An 18,502-nucleotide genomic window follows, 5' to 3' on the forward strand; every position below is an offset into this window, starting at 1 on the left:
GCTTGTGAGAGGTTCCTTCAGGATGTCTGATAACATTGGGATAGAAGCTGTCCTTGAGCCTGGTGGTTCGTGCTCTCAAGCTTTCTCTCAGGGCAGACATTGGCAAAAGCAGCTCCACAAATACCTCCACAGCCCTCTGCATTAGAGAATTTCAAAGATTTATGATCTCTTGAGAGAAAAAAGTCTCTATTCCATTCTGATACTGTTCCAGCTATATTCAACAGAAGCACCAGGAGCAGCACCTCATCTCTTGGCTCTTAACTGCCCTCGATAACAAGCTAAACAATTTCAGATAACCAGCCTCCTCAGTCTATGTCAGAACTGGCCATTTCTAATGAAAGGTATCAATTTTTTTCTGTCTCCACAGAAACTGCCTAATTTCCAGCATAACCTTTAATTTCAGATTTCCAGCAACTGTGGTGTTTTGCATTGCACAGTCCCAGTACTTTTTTTGTTTCCCCTTGTTCTCATTTATTTCCCTCTACCTGCGGCTCCTCCAGTTGGGCATGTTTGATTTCGAACTTTTCCTAGTTCTCACAAAGTGTCATCAAACTGAAATGCAAACTGTTTCTCTCTCCACAGATACTGCTGATGTGCTGAGTACTTACAGCATTCCTGTTCTTATTTCAAATTTCCAGCAACTACAGATTTTGATTTTGCATATCTAGGCTAAGCACAGATTTGATTGGGGAGAACTCATTTGGAGTATTGTGGGCAGTTCTGGTTGCCCAGCTTTAGGAAGGGCGTCATTAAGCAGGAAAGGGTGCAGAAAAAATTCACAAAGATGCTACCGGGACTGGAGGGCTTGAGTTACAAGGAGGAGGATAGGCTGGGGCTATTTTCCCTGGAGGGTAGGAGGCAGAAGGGTGACCTTATAGATTGAGGGATATGCACCAAACGCAGGCAAGTGGGACTAGCTCACATAGGCAACTTGGTTGGCATGGACAAGTTGGGCTGAAGGGCCTGTTTTTGTGCTGTATAACTATGTATGAAAGATGCATTTCTCTGTGTGTTTCAATGTACATGTGACTTATAAAGATATCTTAGATGTATATAAAATCATGAGGGGTGTGGAAATTGTGGATGGTCCTGGTAGGGCAGTCTAAATCTGGAGGTAAGTGGGTAAGATTTAAAGGGGACCCGTGGGGCAACTTTTTCCACACAGAGGGTGGTGGATACATGGGAGTATATGGAACAAGCTGCCAAAGGAAGTGGTAAAGGTGGGTAATCACATCATTTAAAAGACATTTAGACAAACACATGGATAGGGAAAGTTGAGGGATATGGGCCAAACGCAGGCAAATGGGACTAGCTCACATAGGCAACTTGGTTGGCGTGGACACGTTGGGCCGAAGGGCCTGATTTTGTGCTGTATAACTATGTGTAAAATTAAACAATGCCTAGATAGCTTAAACAAAATTGACTCTTAGTATAGAGATCAACAATTAGAGGAAACAGATTTGTTAATTGGTAGAAGGATCAGGGTGCATTGAGGATTTATTTTTCAATACATTGATTTTTCAGAGGCAGCAAGTCACAGGGACCTGAGGTTTGCTACCCGAAAGGATAGTGGAGACAGAAACTCATTATATTTGTAAACGTACCCACGCAGCGACCTACAAGGCTACCAGCAGAAAGCCAAGTCAAAGCAAATTGCTCCTTGTTTGGCCTGTATGCACACCATGGACCAAAAGGCTTCTTTTGTGTGATGTAAATTTATTTGATTCTAAAATTCTTGTTAAATGCCAAATATACACTCCATATTCCCTTCACCTAGGCAATCAACTGCTTCTTCAAGGGAGGTACCTAAAGTTTGCCAAAGATGCCTTCCCTTTAACAAATACAGAAAATGATCAAAAACACTTAGCAGTTCAAGCTACATTGATGAAGAGATAAGCTGCAGTGTTGTCACATCCTTCCTGTATTGTGGTAACCAGAACCGTGCAGGATAATCTGGCTGTAACCTAATTAGTGACAAAATTAAGGTAAAATAGAAAGCACAGATGTTGCTGTAATGTCTTCCAGCATAGTCTGTTTTCATATCTGATTTCCAGCATCAATAATATTTTACTTTCACTTTAACAAATCTATACTGGACTTCAAACTGGAAATCAACACTTACAATGAACTCTGGACTATAGTGGAGAAACAATAGAGCAGCTTCAGAAAGTTACATATTCTGATACAAATTTCTGTAACCTTCCTCATCCATGTTTATGCTGTGGTGACTTTCGGAACTGGTAAAGTCACCCTGCAGCACCAGATGAGTCAGAAATCAGCATGCTGGAAAGGCAAATTATCAGTTACCCTAAATCAACAAGAATCATTAGAAAGCACTGAAGACATCAAAAATGCCTGCATTAAATTTAGGAAATGTGATTATGCACAAATACATTAGTTCCAAGATGTTAACCTTCCCAAAAATCACCACTGGCATACAGCATAGCATTAAGTTCCCCTAAATATGAATACTAAAATCTCTATAATTACCCATCAGCTCTTGCCTTGCTTTGATTTCATCCGACAACTTGCTGTGAATCTGATTTCTTTCTTCTTCCACCGACTTTAAGTTGGCATTTAGCTAAAGAACAATAAAAGACATTAAAATTTAAAAGCATAACACTGGATTTTATATTAGAAATGAACTTTTGCTTTTAAATTATAAATTTCAGATTATTATTACTCAAATGAAATGAACATAGTCATCTTGGAGAGTGTAAGATATCTTTATTAATCACATGTATATCGAAACACACAGGGAAATGCATTTTTTTGCATGGAGTGTTCTGGGGGGCAGCCCACAACTGTCGCCACGCTTCCAGCGCCAACATAGCATGCCCACAACTTCTTAACCCATACGTCTTTGGAGTGTGGGAGGAAACCAGAGCACCTGGAGGAGACCCATGCAGACACGGGGAGAATGTACAAACTCCTTACAGACAGTGGCTGGAATTGAACCCGGGTCGCTAGCGCTGTAATAGCGTTACGCTAACCGTTACACTACTGTAACGGCTCTATCAAGGAGCTAGCACAACACAAAGGGGTAAAGGTGCCTTTCTGCTGTGCTGTATCATTCCACAATTCTATGAATAATAATGACATATTTGGTAGGTCAGCAAGCTGACCATAAAAATATTAGTTCATTCTTGTTCCTTTCAGCCCCCTGAGCACCATTCATTCAGATCATGGCTGATATGTACTTCAGCTCCGCTTGCCCACCTTAGTTGCATATCCATGCACATGATACCCTTGTCTAACAAAAATCCATCAGTCTCAGTTTTGGAATTTTAAATAGAATTTTAAATAGATCTAGTCTTAACAGTCTTTCAGAGAACAAGTTGCAGGTTTCCATTACAGTCTGTGTGAAGAAGTGCTTTCTAATATCCTTAATAAATGTTTTAACTCTAACTTTAAGATTGTCCTCTTGTTCTGGACTTCCCTAAATTAGGAGTTTCTTCTTAATAACCAAGTCAATCTTAAACGCCCCAATTAGATCAACCCTTCACAACCCATCCCCCCACCGCCACTCCACATTCCAGCAAAGACAAGCTTCCTCCAGGCAACTTTCCCTTAAATAAGCTAAATAGAATAGAATCAGATCAGGCCTTGCAACTCAACTCAAAAACTAGGTGTACGTGGGCATGATCTGTGACTCTACGGCCCAATGTAAACATCATTATCATCAGTAACAACCCAACCTGGCTTAAAAGAACATATTAAAGCAGCATCAAGACTACCCGAACAAGGTGTCAGCAGGGTGGAGCTACAATATAAGCATATGCATATTAAACAGCAGTAAACTACAGTTGGAGCTAAGAAATATTACAACTGATCAGATCAAAGCTCTGCGGTCCTGAACATTCAGTTATGAATGGTGGGGGACAACAGAGCAGGAACAGCTCCATTGTCAACAATAGTTAAGCCAGCAAGAGTTTAAAAAAAACAGGATTGAAATGTTCATAAAACTTTCACCCAAAAATGACAAGGCAATTAAAGAATTCTGTGCCCAGTAAAACGAGTCAAAATCTATTGGCCACAACAACACATTAGTTGTAGTGCTGAAGATGTGCTTCAGAACGAGCTGAAGTCAACCAGTTCCAGTGTAGCATTTACCTGACAACTGAAGACTGACCAGCTACACTCTATCAACAAGCAGGGGAAATCCAATCCACCTATGATTCGGGAGGAACTCAGCAGACCAGGCAGCAACCGTGGAGGAAAGCAGGCGGTCAACATTTCAGGTCAGGACCCTTCTTCAGGACTGAAGATCAGATAAGGGGAAGCCCAGTATATAGGAGGGAAAAGCAGAGCAGTGATAGGCGGACAAAAAGGGGAGGTGGGGTGGGCACAGGGTGGTGATAGGTAGATGCAGGTAAGAGATAGTGATAGGCAGGTGTGGGAGAGGAGGGGAGAGCAGATCCACCGGGGGATGGGTCAAAGGTAAGGAGGAAAAAAAAGGGTAGAAAGGAGAGATAGGCTAGGAAAGTAAAGACACTATGATGCTGTCCCTTTCCTAACTGCTCTCTCTTTTTTTCTACCTTTTTTCTTCCTTACCTTTTCTCTTTGGGGTGATGGAGGATGAGAGGCGACTTGATAGACGTATATAAGATTATGAGAGGCATAGACAGAGTGGACAGCAAGCATCTTTTCCCCAGGGCGGTAATGGCCAATACCAGAGGTCACCCGTTTAAGGTGTGTGGAAGAAAGTTCAGGGGAGATGTCAGAGGTAGGTTTTTTTTAAACACAGAGCGGTGCGTACCTTGAATGCACTGCCAGAGGTGGTGGTGGGGGCCAATACAATAGGGTCATTTAAGATACTCTTAGATAGGCACATGGATGAAAGAAAAATAGAGGGTTATGGGAGGTGAAGGAGAGAGGGGGAATAGATTGAATGTGGATAAGGTTTATATAGGTCAGCACAACATCGTGGGTAGAAGGGTCCGTACTGTGCTGTACTGTTCTATGCTGAGATCATGGAGGCCAACACCAAGATATTGGTACAGGAGTTCATTAGAACAGTGTTCTGCCCCTTGAACTCCCATCCATAATAAATTTAAAAGTCAACATATTTAGTAGTGTTCAGTTCCATTCACAACTCCTGAATTAGTGAAAACACAAGAGACTGCAGATGCTGGAATCTGGAAGAAAAAAAATCTGCTGGAGGAACTCAGCAGGTCAGGCAGCATCTGTAGAGAGAAATGAGCAGTTGATATTTCAGGTCACAACCCTTCATCTGGACTGTCCATTGCTTCCTCAAATAATGAAGTAGACTGTGGCTACATGCAACATGCTTTGATATGTGGTGAGAAACACATATGCAGGTCAACAGGCAATGACCACCTCCAATTTACGTTACATTATTGTTGTTGAATTCCCCACCAACAGCATCCACTGATCACCATTGATCTGAACAAACCATGGAAAAATACTGTGACCACAAGAACAGGTTAAAGGCTGGCCATTCTAAGAAAGGTGATACACTTCCTAACAACCAGAGCCTTCCCAACAGTTAAAAAGGTATAAGTGTGATTGCATACATTGCACTACCCTGCACCAGTAGAACTGCAAAAGCACTAAATCTTGACATCATTCAAGACAAAGCAGACTGCCTAATCACTCTATCCACACCTCAATTATGCATTCCTTTCAAAGCCAGCACAACGTGGCTAGCGTGTGTCCCACCTACCAGCAGTAGAGCAATTTTACTAATCCACTGGTACCTCCTAACCCCACAAACTCGACACTTAACAAGTCTAAAGGAGCAGGCACACGGAAACATCATGATCTCCAAGTTCCCCTGCAAGTTACACTGCACTGTGATGTAGAAATATGACCATTTCTTCATTGGTGCTGGTTCACATGCTGGCAATCGTTATGTGGCTGCACTGTAAAATACCTTTGCCATGCAGGATGCAGTCCAAGACCAAGGGAAAATGTCTATGTAGTTACAAAATACAACACAAGCTTTGACAGGGACGGGCAGTAAATGTCAACTTGTTTCCAAGGCCAATATATCTTTTTAGATGAGGTGTCCAGAACCAAACATATTACAACAGATGCAATCAAACAAGATTTTGACAAGGATAGAAAAAAATTCCTCGGCCCCATTTGTATTCCATCCTCCTGTAGAAAAGGCTTCCTTTGTTAGCCTTTTGAAAGATTTTTGTACCTGTCCACTAGCTTTAAGGGATTTCTGTAAGTAGATCACAAAATCTCTATTCCTATCAAATCCTTGTTTTCATACAATTTACAAAACACTGAGGAAATTTCCCTGCATGGAACTCCATCTGCCATAATTTCACGTCTCCTTTGGTTCAGCTTCACTTTTGTCTGTGAAGAACTTGGGGGAGGGAATTGTTCTGTTAAATAAAAGGGGAATAAAAGAGCCCTGTCATGCTGAAGAATCCTCCCCCATTTCCCCTCCACCACCCCCCCCCCCCCCAGTTATTTTAAATAACAGAAGCAGCAATGTGGCATCACTCCATATATTTGCATATTTGGCACCGGTGAGGAACAAAATAATTGGAATAATTTTTCAAGTACTGCCAATCATAACAGGACAGTCACTTCATGCAATACAAGCACCATTAAGTGGAACTTAAAGAATAAATGTCCAGAATTTTCCTTTAGAAACTAAGAAAGCAAATGCTATAGCAAGAACATAATGCTAGTAAGCTTCACCGCATGACATACCTTAGCAACATAGATCAATTTTTCAATTTTTTGCTTCTGTCGTTCTTCTGATATTTCTGACACATATTAAAAAAAAACTTTTTAGACAAATTTCCTCAGGCTCTAAAATTTAAGATATACAAAAGAAATGGAGATCAACACCAACCTTCTTGAAAATAATGAGCAGTCACAATATATAAAGCATGGGTGCAAGAAATTAGTAAGGACTGACTTCACGAGAATTACTTTTTCCACATCCTTCTAATTATAACTCGGGACAATATTCAAAAAAATAAAAAGTTATTTCTCATCTTAAGGAAAGAAGTTACCCTCAGCATCCCTCACATCCATTTCCAGATGTCCCAAAGCACTTTACAGTCAAATAAATACTTCTGAAGGACATTACTGTGGTAATGAAATCTACACAGGACCCAAGCAGGAAGAAATTGGAGAGCGTCATGAAGTTATTAGAGGAACCCCTTGTTTTCTGTAAATTTTCTTTATATTATAAGCCAATAATTTTCCTTGAAGTAATAACATTACTATGCAGTATTAATCAATGATTTGAGGAATCATCCTTCGTATAAATGGGCTAATGTTTAGTATTTGAGAACAATGAACTCTAAGTTATCAATGCCATGGCCCAAAGCAACATCTGCCAATTTAAATGCTTTAAATTAAATTCGATTTATAATTTGCAGCCTTAAAGGGTATACTAGATTGGTACTTTCTTTGTGTGGTTCTGCTAGTGCCCGTGGTTGAAGAACCCTCTGTGGAATTTCTCCCTTCCTTCAGCCTTCTCCACTATAACTGTATTGGACATGATGCCTCGGCATCCAAATCTGAGTGATGTCAGCTCAGATTAATTTTCAGAGCTCATCTTGATTTCTGTTTGTTTACATTTATTTTTTAACCATTACACTCCTTGCCAACTTCATCTCATCAATCTAATCTAATGACCTTGGCACTTTAACCACATTGTTTTTAAGCATCTTACTGCTGAGACCAATATGCTGCTCATCTTCTGTTTTAACCGTTCAATGTTCTGTATTTCTATATTGTACCTCTCATTATGCATAAATACAAATATCATTGTATATGTTCCTTTAAAATTATTTATCCTTCCATTGAACCAAACAAATACCACTGACTGCTGCATGAGGACTGGATTCACCTGTGTTTTCAACATTCTATAATTCAAAATCTGAAAACTCTAGTTTGATAATTGTTTTAGTACAATGGATTTTCCCCCACATATTAAGATATACAATTAAGTAAATGCAGACATTTTTAAAGCACCAGTTTACCTACTTGCCACTTATCAGCATGTTGTCTCATCCAACTAAGTAAAAGGTAGAGAAACTAGTTAAGTGGTAACCATAACTCTAAATATTGTGCAATGCATGACAATTCAGTTGTTTTGAATATTTTAAAATGTCCATTTTCTCAATAAAAAGCAGACTATTATGTGACATATGAAATACCTGCACTGAGGTGACCATCTGGATATATTTGACATAGTATCTATATTATCAAACGGACCAGAAAGTGCCTCAGGATTCTAAAAACTGAAACACAGGGCTGAAAGGTTGGAGCTGATGATCTAGACTGACACTCCTTTGCAAGATACGTGATAAATTGGAGCTCCATTAATGGATCAAGCAAGCAGGCATTAAAGACTGGAAAGTATTTTTCACGGTGTGACCAATGTTTCTCCGATAACTGATAAAATTAGAGGATTCCATGTAATACTTAAAGTTGGGCATCACTGCCATGTACTAATTGAATGCTGTTTGCAGCAAGTATTATGGATTGAGTATTTGTTTCTAGTAATTTCAGAAAGTCCACCAAGCTGTCAATTTAAATGAAATGTTTTTGTGCAAACAGATGATTCCACAAGATAGGTGCAGCTCCAGCATGTGTGCTTCTTTTTCCTGCCTTAATGGGTTGTTGGACATACTCTAACAAACCTGATTCTATCTGATCAATAAGGAGTTTTTATTTTTCACAGACATTTGCTGTGATGCATAGATCTAGAACTATGACAAAGATCTGATGCACCTGGCATACATTATTTACATTCCCAAACATTCAGAAAATCTAACATCTGTTGGCAAATAAGTTTAGCTATTTAGGCAAGGTCTGAGTAAAGTAGTTCAAAAGCAAATTTTTTTTTAAATCATAAGGCATTGATTCACTGCCTTACTGCTTCTCATTTTCAGTTTTAATGCATCTTTTATCCAAGTTATTACCTTCTGCAGGATTATCCTCTTCAGCTAGATTCCACAATTTCATTTTTAGAAGGCAATCTGTCAGAGACTGAGAGAAAGGGGTTTTAAAATGAACATTTGAAAGCATGGATACATTTGCAGTATTATTTGATTTCACTGGAACAAATCTCACCTTCACTTCATTCTCTTTACATGCAAGAACTTCCCTTATATCCTTCTGTGATTTTGTACCTAATTTAATATGTTCAGTAAGCTCATTGTAACGTTCGTTCCACCCTTCAGATTCTTGGAACAGCTACAGACAGAAAAGTCACAATTAGGCTAATGGATTGAACAAGTATTTTCTTTTAAAAAAAAGCATACTGGAACACTAAGATTGCATTTCAAAACATCTTTTTATCATTAAACTTATTAAAATAATTCTAAGGAGTAAAATGTCTTATAAAATACAACACAAGTTTAGACAGACAGCTTGATTCACTAATCCAACACACTTCCTCAATAAATTCCATCATCTGAGAAGCCCTGCAACAATATGGGTAAAAATTGACCATGCAAAAGTGGGCAAAATAAGTGGAGGTTTAGGTGTCAAAATATTGCTGTTGAAGAAAGCTGCGAAGCAAATAAAGTAATTTTCTTAATTCAAAGACAGGATGCAGTTGATTGCAAAATCACAGGTTAGTGCCTGTGATCTACACAAGATATAGGACTTGTGGTTTGAAGGCTGGACATCCTAGAGAGAAGGAGGAAAAAGGTACCAAACACACTCTCAATGCCTTTAAGTCATTAACTGTTGTACAATTAGGTCAGGGTAAAGGCTGCAGGTAGTGCCATTTCTCGTTCAAGACGGCCCAAAGAATGATGGAAAATACTACAATGGGAAGATAGTGAACAGAAGGTTTCAGTTGTCAAAAAAAAAGTAAATTTTAATGATCCTTAAACTCATCTCCATTTCATAGTCATTACACAGTCATTACACTATCACTTGCAATTGCTCACTGCTACTCTGCACATATTGGCAAGCATCATTCAGAGGAAAAGAGCTCAAATGGAAAGTAGCTTTTGTTAGTGCAGAAGTTGATATAAAAGGTTTGGTGAAAAATATATCAGTCATACTTGTTCTTTGCTTTGTTTGAGATGATAATTCTCTTCTTTTGCAGCTTGAAAAGATTCCTGGTGTTTTGCTTGATTCGTCTGAATTTCTTTTAATTTCTTTTTAGCCTTAAAATACAAAGAGGAATATAAGTATTTCTTCTGCCACACTGTAGTGGTGTTTTAATCACTTCTTGTATCCTCACCTCTTCTACTTGGATCTTAAGATTTTGAGCTTCATTTTCCAGTGCACTTAAATTTGCTTGAATTTCTGTTATCTGGATGGAGGAAAAATACAACCAAGTCTGCACAGAGTCTATATTTCTATTGTAATTTACATAATTGATCATTTTAGACATCTATAAGATTAACAAATAGTTGGTTAGAACAACAGTCGAATTATTACATACCAGATCACTTTGTTGAGATCTTGTTTGTTTTTCTCCCTCTAAATCCTGTGTGAACTGATCAATCGTTTGTCTAAGAGTGTCATTTGACTTATCCAATTTGGCATAAGTTTCCTAAAAAAAAGTTTTATTATGAAATTGATCTCTAATACATCACCATTAAATACAAGCACATCAAAAAATATTTAAACCTAAAGACTGTCTTTTGTCTCTATCTGAAAACAAAAATAAAGGTCTTTCAATTGAAACTAGATCAAAAAGATCCTCAATCAATATTGAACAACCTTAGTTATTCCATAAGATTCAGTATTTCATTAGTTCTTAAATATAGACAAGCAGCATACAAACCTGATCAACTTCTAGTTTGTACAAGCAATAAGATGACCATTTAAAAATCACCATTAGGGAACAGAGATCTTAAAAATTACAAGTTAAAATTCAAAACATGATATCTGTGCTTCAGTTCAAATTATATATTTTTAAAAATCATAAACTGTTCATCGTAAACTTATTTTACACCCTTTCCTCTGAATATTGATAAGAGATCAATTTAAGAAATAAAGAAAGGAATTCAGTTGATCAACAGTTAAATAATGTAATGCAAATCACAAAGGAAAGTTCAGTTTTAAAAATCTAATAACGTTCCAAATTATAGAAGATATCATGGTGAATGGGAGTTCACAAACTGTCCTGTGTAAGTTCTTCCACGATGCGGAATGAAGACAACAGTTAGATCAGTGATGAGAAAATTCTACTAAATTGGGTTGGTGATTCAAGAAGGCATCGCTTGTAAAGCTGAACTTAAATCAAAGTGCTCATACTACAGTACCTACCACAAATGGGTTAGAGGGACCATACTTGAATTGGTTATCAATATACAGTGGATAATTACACGTTTGAAATAATCACTCATCCATTTTGCAACTTATACTAAGTTTCTTTAAATACAATTGATTTGCCTTTACTATTGGAAAATAAAAAATACAGAAACTGGAAATCATAAATCAAAACAGAAAATGCCGGAATGAATCACTTTCCATATGCTGCCCGACCTGGTGAATTTTACCAGGATTTTGTTTTTATCCTTATACTATTCATCTGGCCTAAACCCATGGTATCAGTATTATATTCATAAAAGGTTCTGTGCCTTGTTTGTTTTAACCATGTTAGTTTTCTTCTTCCCTGTCAGATAAGCCCATCTTGATCAATCTATCTATACTACTCCAGTCCTTTTCAAAACCCCAGTCTCACCCACTGGCCCAAGCAACACAATGAGCTTTAAGATATATATGTGCACTGCAGCTCTGTCAGAAACCTCTTCTAATCTGAAGACCTGTCAGTTTTATAATCACATTCATCCTATACTCACAGAAAATGTAATCAGGAAAGATCATAAAAAATGATCCCTAAAAAAATCCACTTCCATAAGTATTTGGGTCATAGCCCAAAACACTCCACTTCAATTTGTCATCCTTCAAGCACATCCTTCTGGCAATCTTAGAATATTTTTCCAGAAGCTTACTTAACAGTATTTTTACCTGAAGATGCAAAGTCTTTGTTTCTGTTGATTGTTTTAAGCCAGCAGCATCCTTGACAGAGGCTTCAAATTCATTGTACTAAAACCAGAAGGGCAACTATGTAAATTAGGGACAAATAAATTATTCAGATTGATCTTAATTTATTGTCATAACTAGAAAAAAAGGAAATTAAACTGTGATAATCTAATTGAGTTAAAGTTGCAGCAACACTTCAGTTATATGTAACATTAAAAGGACACATCTCAATGTATTTTATTTTCTATTAGTACTGTTCTGTAATACTGCTTCTAAATAAAGATATGATAACATTTTAAAATCTAGTTATACCATAATGGGACCTATCCTGCACTTTCAGTGTTGATCCTATTCTGCTATTACTCTGAATGCACATTCAGTAAAGCACTATGATACTTCTTGTGTTGCACTGTGCATGCAGTCTGCAATAAGTAGTCAACCATATTAAGATAATCCATCTCTCAAAATATGTATTAGGCTTGCACTCAAACTTTCTGGTTAGAAGATACTTCCAGCACTGCAGAACCAACCAACGCAAAGGACAAAGTTGCTTGGATTATTTAAAATGTCAATAGAACAGATTAACAGGTTGTGCTACAGCTCACGTCCTCAATGTTAAGAAGTTGTCACTGAAAGCATCTATCCAGAGCACCATTTACTCCTGTCACAGGTATTGCACAGAATTCAAATGACCCACCCAGTTATTTTAATATATTCCTTGTAGACTTATGGGGAGTGATTGGATATGCTCGGCTTGGTTTTTCCTGGAGTGAAGGAGACTGAGGGGTGGCCTGATAGATATATGCAAGATTATGAGAGGCATAGATAGGGTAGACAGACAAAATCTTCTTCCCTGTGGTAGGGCTATCAAAAACAAGGGGGCATAGTTTTAAGGTGATAGGTAGGAGTTTTAAAGGAAACACGAGGTACAGTCTTGCTTTTGTATATACACAGAAAGTAGCTGATATCTGGAACATGCTGCCAGAGGAGTCGGTGCAGTCAGATACAATTACTACGTTTATGGGGCATTTAAATAGGCAAGGTGTAGAAGGATACAATCCCAAAGCGGGCAAATGGGATTAGTGTAGATGGGCAAAAAAGTGGGTGTGGACGCTGTGGGCTGAAGTGCCTGTGTTTCTGTGCTGTACAACTCTCTGGTTCTACCTCTGGAGTTGCTGAATCATAATTGGCGTTTTCAATATCAAACATTTTTTCAGAAAAAATTGAGAGTTAAAATAGTTTTCCCGACTGCTTGCTTGATTAGTTCTCGACTGATTTAATATTAATTATCTGTTGTGTGCAAATAGCTATGTGAATGAACTTGTTTGATTCTGTCACTGGAAAGTGATTTATTACAATTACACCAAACAAAGAGGCACAGTGAAAAAGAAGTACTTCACAAGTAACATAGGATTTCCCTACTTAAGTTTCAAATGGGCATGGAAAGTGCACCTTGTACTGAGAATAAGTACAAGCAACAAACTCAAATAAAAAGTGCTACCTGTGTTAATTTAATTTCTAATAGTGTCATCAAAAATACACTGAAGCTGTCGTAAGATTGACAATTCAATAATTGTAACAAATAACAAAACACAAAATAGGAGCAAAAGTTGCACATACCTTTTGTTTACAACTACTCAGTGTTTCAAGAGCTTTGCATTTCTCATCAAACAGTTGAGAAACTGTTTCTGCAAGTTGTTTCTCTCTCCCTAAAAAATTAAAATTTGGCAAACTTAAAACCTGGAATGATCAGATTATGGTGTAAATTACCTGAATAAGAATATTACTCGGTGGCTTACCCATGTACCTTCTGCTTTTCACCTATTAAGAGTAAGCAAAACAGCAGCAGTTAATATATCACATGAATGTCCTTTTTTTAAAAAAAATCTAGTACATCAAAGACCGCCTGCAGGGCTTTTGATGCTTAATGTTATATTTAGCTATCCAACATGCAAATACACTTACTGCCTGGCAAGTCCTGTAGATGAAAAGCAATGTGGTGATAATCCCCAACAGAATTGAAATCAGGAACAGCTCAGTGCAAGGACCATGGAGGTTTGCTGAAGCTCCCAGATCTTCAGATAATGTATCCATCACTGTCTGATAGGACTGCAAGTAAAATATTGGCATCATCATCATCATAGTAGGGTCAACACCAGGTGTACTAACGTATCTAATAATATTGAGTGTGTGAGGAAGAGTAACAGAGAAGATAATGCTAGCAATAGGAGCAGCAGCTGTAAGAGCTACACCAAGCACATCAAAAGTAATAACAATGGATACCAGGGTTAAGGCCAATATTATCAACTAGCCAATTCCTAAAACACTGGTGGGTGGAGCATGGCAGTCCTACCACAAACATTTATATCTCAGAAATACTATCAAGAGGACCAGTGGGCATGATATTCCAGGAGCATTAAAATATGACCAGCACTAATGGATGTGCTGTTAACAACAATATCAAAGAGCGTGAGTCAAATCAAATGTGCCAGTGTAGATAATGTTACTGGTACCAGGGGATTTGATATTGCCAATAGAATTTAGGATGTAGTGTGCTATCAAGAGGTTAAAAGTGGAAAGTAGAGTTCCATGAATTTTGATAGGATAACCACTATTTACATAAATAACTTGGACTTTGCAAGTAAAAACATAATTTAACATGCAGACACATCACATCATGGTGCATGGGTGGCACAGAAGAGCAGTATGATTAAAAACTTGTAAAATGACCATGTAACTGGCAAATGAATTTCAATACAGATATAAGAACTGGTATATGTAGTAGGAAAAATAAGGTCATAAGACAAAGCAGCAGAATTAGGCTATTCGGCCCTTCGAGTCTGCTCCGCCATTCGATCATGGCAGATTTATTTTCCCCTCTCAACCCAACCTCTCAATAAGGAAGCCATGTACTTATTGGAAAATAAATTTTCTCAATGGGGTACATTGGTACTTGGGTCGACAGATGAACAATGCAGTAAAAGAACCATAAAAATGCAGAGAAGCACAGTGGTCCATTTCCAGAGGCAAAGAATTGAAAAGCAAATGCAGAACTTTGGTTGGATTACATTGGAATATTATGCACACTTCTTTGGACAATAGAGACATGGGAGAATTTGGAGGAAAACTTACTAGAACTGAGAGACAGAATAGATTGGATTTTTTTCTCCCCAAAATAAATTTTGAGGTCATTGAACACTTGCATTGCAGCCCAGAATTAGGTGAAACTTGCTAATGAATCCAATGAATAATTTTGGAACATCTACCCTCGTTACATTGGTGGAAACTGCCACCACAAGATACAACCAGGCTAATAAGAATAAGTGCACGTAAGGGGAAACAGGATAAGGGAGAAAAATATGTTGTCAATCTGGTGTCATATTGATGAGCTTTGGAACACATACTAGTGCCATAAGATCTGTTTCCACCTGACTCAGCACCTGTCAGATTTCCTCTGCTGCTGAACCCTCAAGCATGCCTGTGTCACATCTAAGCTTGATTACACCAACCAAACCTGCTGTCACTTGACTCCAGGTTAAACAATGTCTTCATTGAAAAGTTCTTTCCTTGTTTTTTTAAATCCCATCTGCTTTCACATTTCCCTATCCACCTATTTTCCTCCAGCCCTAAACCTCTAATTCTAGTCACTCAAGCATTAAGCCAGTCCTGCCTTTCCTTGCCCACCACCACCTCCATACCTTAGAACCTACGTTTATAAGTTTTTGTATCTGACTTTGTGGTATCAAGTGTTGTTTGCCAAAACTCCAGGAAAGCAGCTCAGGACGAGTTACAATGCTAAAAGTGCAACATTGTTAAATAGAAGCATATGTTGATGGGGTTATAAAGGAAGGTGGAAAGGAGGCTCCCAATAGGTATAACCTCTCAGAACTGGTGTCATGCCAGAAACCTCATATTCCTTCTCTTGAAGCATTATATTCTTTTGCAGTTTGGAGACCAGTCAATGCAGCACCCCATAAGCATCATCATGGATCTTTTAGACCAGATTACCCGTTTCCCTGCTGTGTATAACATAATACAACATTGCCATGGTAGTAGGGATGTAGTGATACTATTACCAGAACTAGAATAACACAGCCGACAGGGGCAGAAGAGATGTCAACAGACAAAGTGCCCGAGAGGGGAATACTGGTGGGGTAGTTGGTGATATCGCTATTGGGGGGGGGGGAGGGGGAGGAGGGGTGGCTGGGTGAGGGAGGGGAGGAGGGGTGGCTGGGTGAGGGAGGGGAGGAGGGGGGTGCTGGGTGGTGGAGGTGGCTGGGAGGGGAGTGGGAGGAGGGGTGGTGGGTGAGGAGGCAGGGCTAGCCCCGGAACGGGACGGGGGGGGGGGCGGGTTTGGTGCCAACCAACTACTTGCCGGCCAGGCGAGCGACGTCGTTAAGTGCTGGGCCATCGCCGGCCGTTCATTCCTCAGCTCAGCAGCCACGGGCAGTCGGCACCCTGGAGCAAACCGCGGGCGGGCGGACGACCCGGGCCGCCCCTCTCCCCGACTCCCGGCGCTCAGTCGGGACGTGGAGGCGCCGGTCGCGCTGGGCCCGCCGCCATCTTTAAAGCGCAGGCTGTGTTTCCGAGTCGAAGGGCACGGTCCGCAGTCGCCGCCTTCCGGTCACAGCGGCCGGCCAACTGACCGGCGGGCGGGGGGACCCGGGGGGGCCGTGCCGGTGGGGGACTTGGGGCGGCGGGCGGGGGGATCCAGGGGCGGGGCGGGGCGGTGCCGGAGCCGGAGCCCCGGGGGCAGCGGCAGCAGCAGGGCGGGTGGGAGTGGGGCAATGCCATGGGTTGTTCCGGGGCCAGTCGCCCGGGTTGCCTGCTCCACAGGGTGGGTGTCAGGGCCATTGGGGGACGGGGATCGGGCGGAGGGAAGTCACCACTTGCTGTGGTGAGATACTGTAATTACGTTACTCCGTTACTTTTAACCTATCATCAACAAAGTTAAACAAAAATAGAGCTCACAATAACACTCTCTTTCACAACCTCGGGATGTACCAAACTCTCCTGCAGCCACTGAAAAACAGATGCATTCAAAGCTGTAGAGAAGCTGGACAGCCAAAGATCAGGCACAAGCAGAGCACACAAACAGTAATGGCGTGAATGTATCTAATGCCTGCCCAGATTATATTCTCAAGTATCTGGAGTGAGACTTGAACCTGTGACATTTAGGCTAAGTCAAATATGCTGCCATGTTCATCTGACAGTAAGCAACATAAGTACCTTATTTAGGGAAGTACATACTAAAGTTCTACACTGAGCCATCTTTTTACTTTTAAAGGAAACACTTGCATCTTTCTAGCTCATTGTACAATCTTGGGATGTGTCAAAGCCCGTAAAGAACCTTTAAACTTTTTAGCGTGGTAACATAGAAAATGTTGCAGCCAAATTGCACACAGCAAGCTCCTCAAAACAGTAATGTGCTCTCTTTTTTTTCCAGATGTTGACTGAGGGACAATTATTTGCCAGGACATCTGGGGTTAACTTCTTTGAAATTGTGCCCAGCCTTCTGTTATGTCCAGATGAGAAGACACGTGGCCTCAGTTTAAATCTCATCTGATCACACAGTGCGGTGGTTCCTGAGTCCTGGAATGGACCGTCATTCAAGCATTGCGCGCGTGTCTGGAGCAGTATTTGATCGCACAATCATCAAAATAGATACTTAGCCAAAGAAGGATATATTAAAAGAGGCGAGGTTTCTCCAGCGTTACTACCCTTTGAGAAATTTATAGATTTCGAGAGGCATGGATAGAGTAGACAGTCGGTATCTCCCCCCCCCCCCCCCCAAGTCGAAATGTCTAATACCAGAGGGAATGCATTTAAGGTGAGAGGGGCTAAGTTCAAATGAGATGTGCGGGGAAAGTTTGTTTTTACACAGTGGTGGGTACCTCTGGAATGCGCTGCCAGGGGTAGTGGTGGAGGCAAATAGGATCGGGGCGTTTAAGTGGCTCTTAGATAGGCACATGAATGTTCAAAGAATGGAGGGATATAGAGATTGTGGTAGGAGTAAGGTAGGAGGATGTCTGGGAGAAACTATGGGAAGCGGGTCTGTGGAATGGAAGACTGACAAGGAACAATGAAATGTTAACATGTCAGAAATGAAGGTGAAAACAAGTTTCGAATTGGTCTCAACATCGCTGTGACACTTTAGGTACGGTAAGTATCCTTGGGTTAGTTGCCCCTTTGCTCCAGCTACTCTTTGCTAGAGTAGCTAGAGCAAAGGGGCAACTAATTCTGGAATACGCCAGAGTGATAGACCGCAGAGAACAAGGTGATAGGAAGTGGGCCGGGAAGTGTGAAGAGGAGCGGGGTGGCGAGCCAACGCACCGGCTAGGGGGGCGCATGAACAGGCTGAGAGCGAAGCACGGGGGGCACACAGGTAGCGGGCAACAGGGAGAAGCAAAGGCAACAGGGTGATCCGGAGTGGATCTGGCAAACCTAGTGGGGTCCCGGCCGGGTGGAGCTCATGCGGACCTGAAAGGGACATGGCAGCGCGGAGCTCATCCCGACCTGAAAGGGTGAAGCTCATGCGGACCTGAAA

General features: G+C 40.4%; 1 protein-coding gene across 2 annotated transcripts in view; it reads right to left on the reverse strand.

Annotated features, from left to right (window-relative positions):
- Positions 1–18,502, reverse strand: part of ctage5 (CTAGE family, member 5) — a 48,568-nt gene that overhangs the window by 12,075 nt on the left and 17,991 nt on the right. For both annotated transcript variants that reach the window (XM_052042350.1, XM_052042277.1), the window contains 11 exons: positions 13,921–14,064; positions 13,755–13,776; positions 13,576–13,664; positions 11,941–12,018; positions 10,406–10,516; positions 10,202–10,273; positions 10,020–10,124; positions 9,076–9,198; positions 8,925–8,991; positions 6,694–6,749; positions 2,491–2,581 (listed from right to left, as the gene is read on the reverse strand). In XM_052042350.1, coding sequence (XP_051898310.1) covers positions 2,491–2,581; positions 6,694–6,749; positions 8,925–8,991; positions 9,076–9,198; positions 10,020–10,124; positions 10,202–10,273; positions 10,406–10,516; positions 11,941–12,018; positions 13,576–13,664; positions 13,755–13,776; positions 13,921–14,064 — 958 coding nt within the window. The remainder of the gene's footprint in view (positions 1–2,490; positions 2,582–6,693; positions 6,750–8,924; positions 8,992–9,075; positions 9,199–10,019; positions 10,125–10,201; positions 10,274–10,405; positions 10,517–11,940; positions 12,019–13,575; positions 13,665–13,754; positions 13,777–13,920; positions 14,065–18,502) is intronic.

This window comes from Pristis pectinata, chromosome 1, assembly GCF_009764475.1.
Source record: "Pristis pectinata isolate sPriPec2 chromosome 1, sPriPec2.1.pri, whole genome shotgun sequence".
NCBI lineage: Eukaryota > Metazoa > Chordata > Chondrichthyes > Rhinopristiformes > Pristidae > Pristis > Pristis pectinata.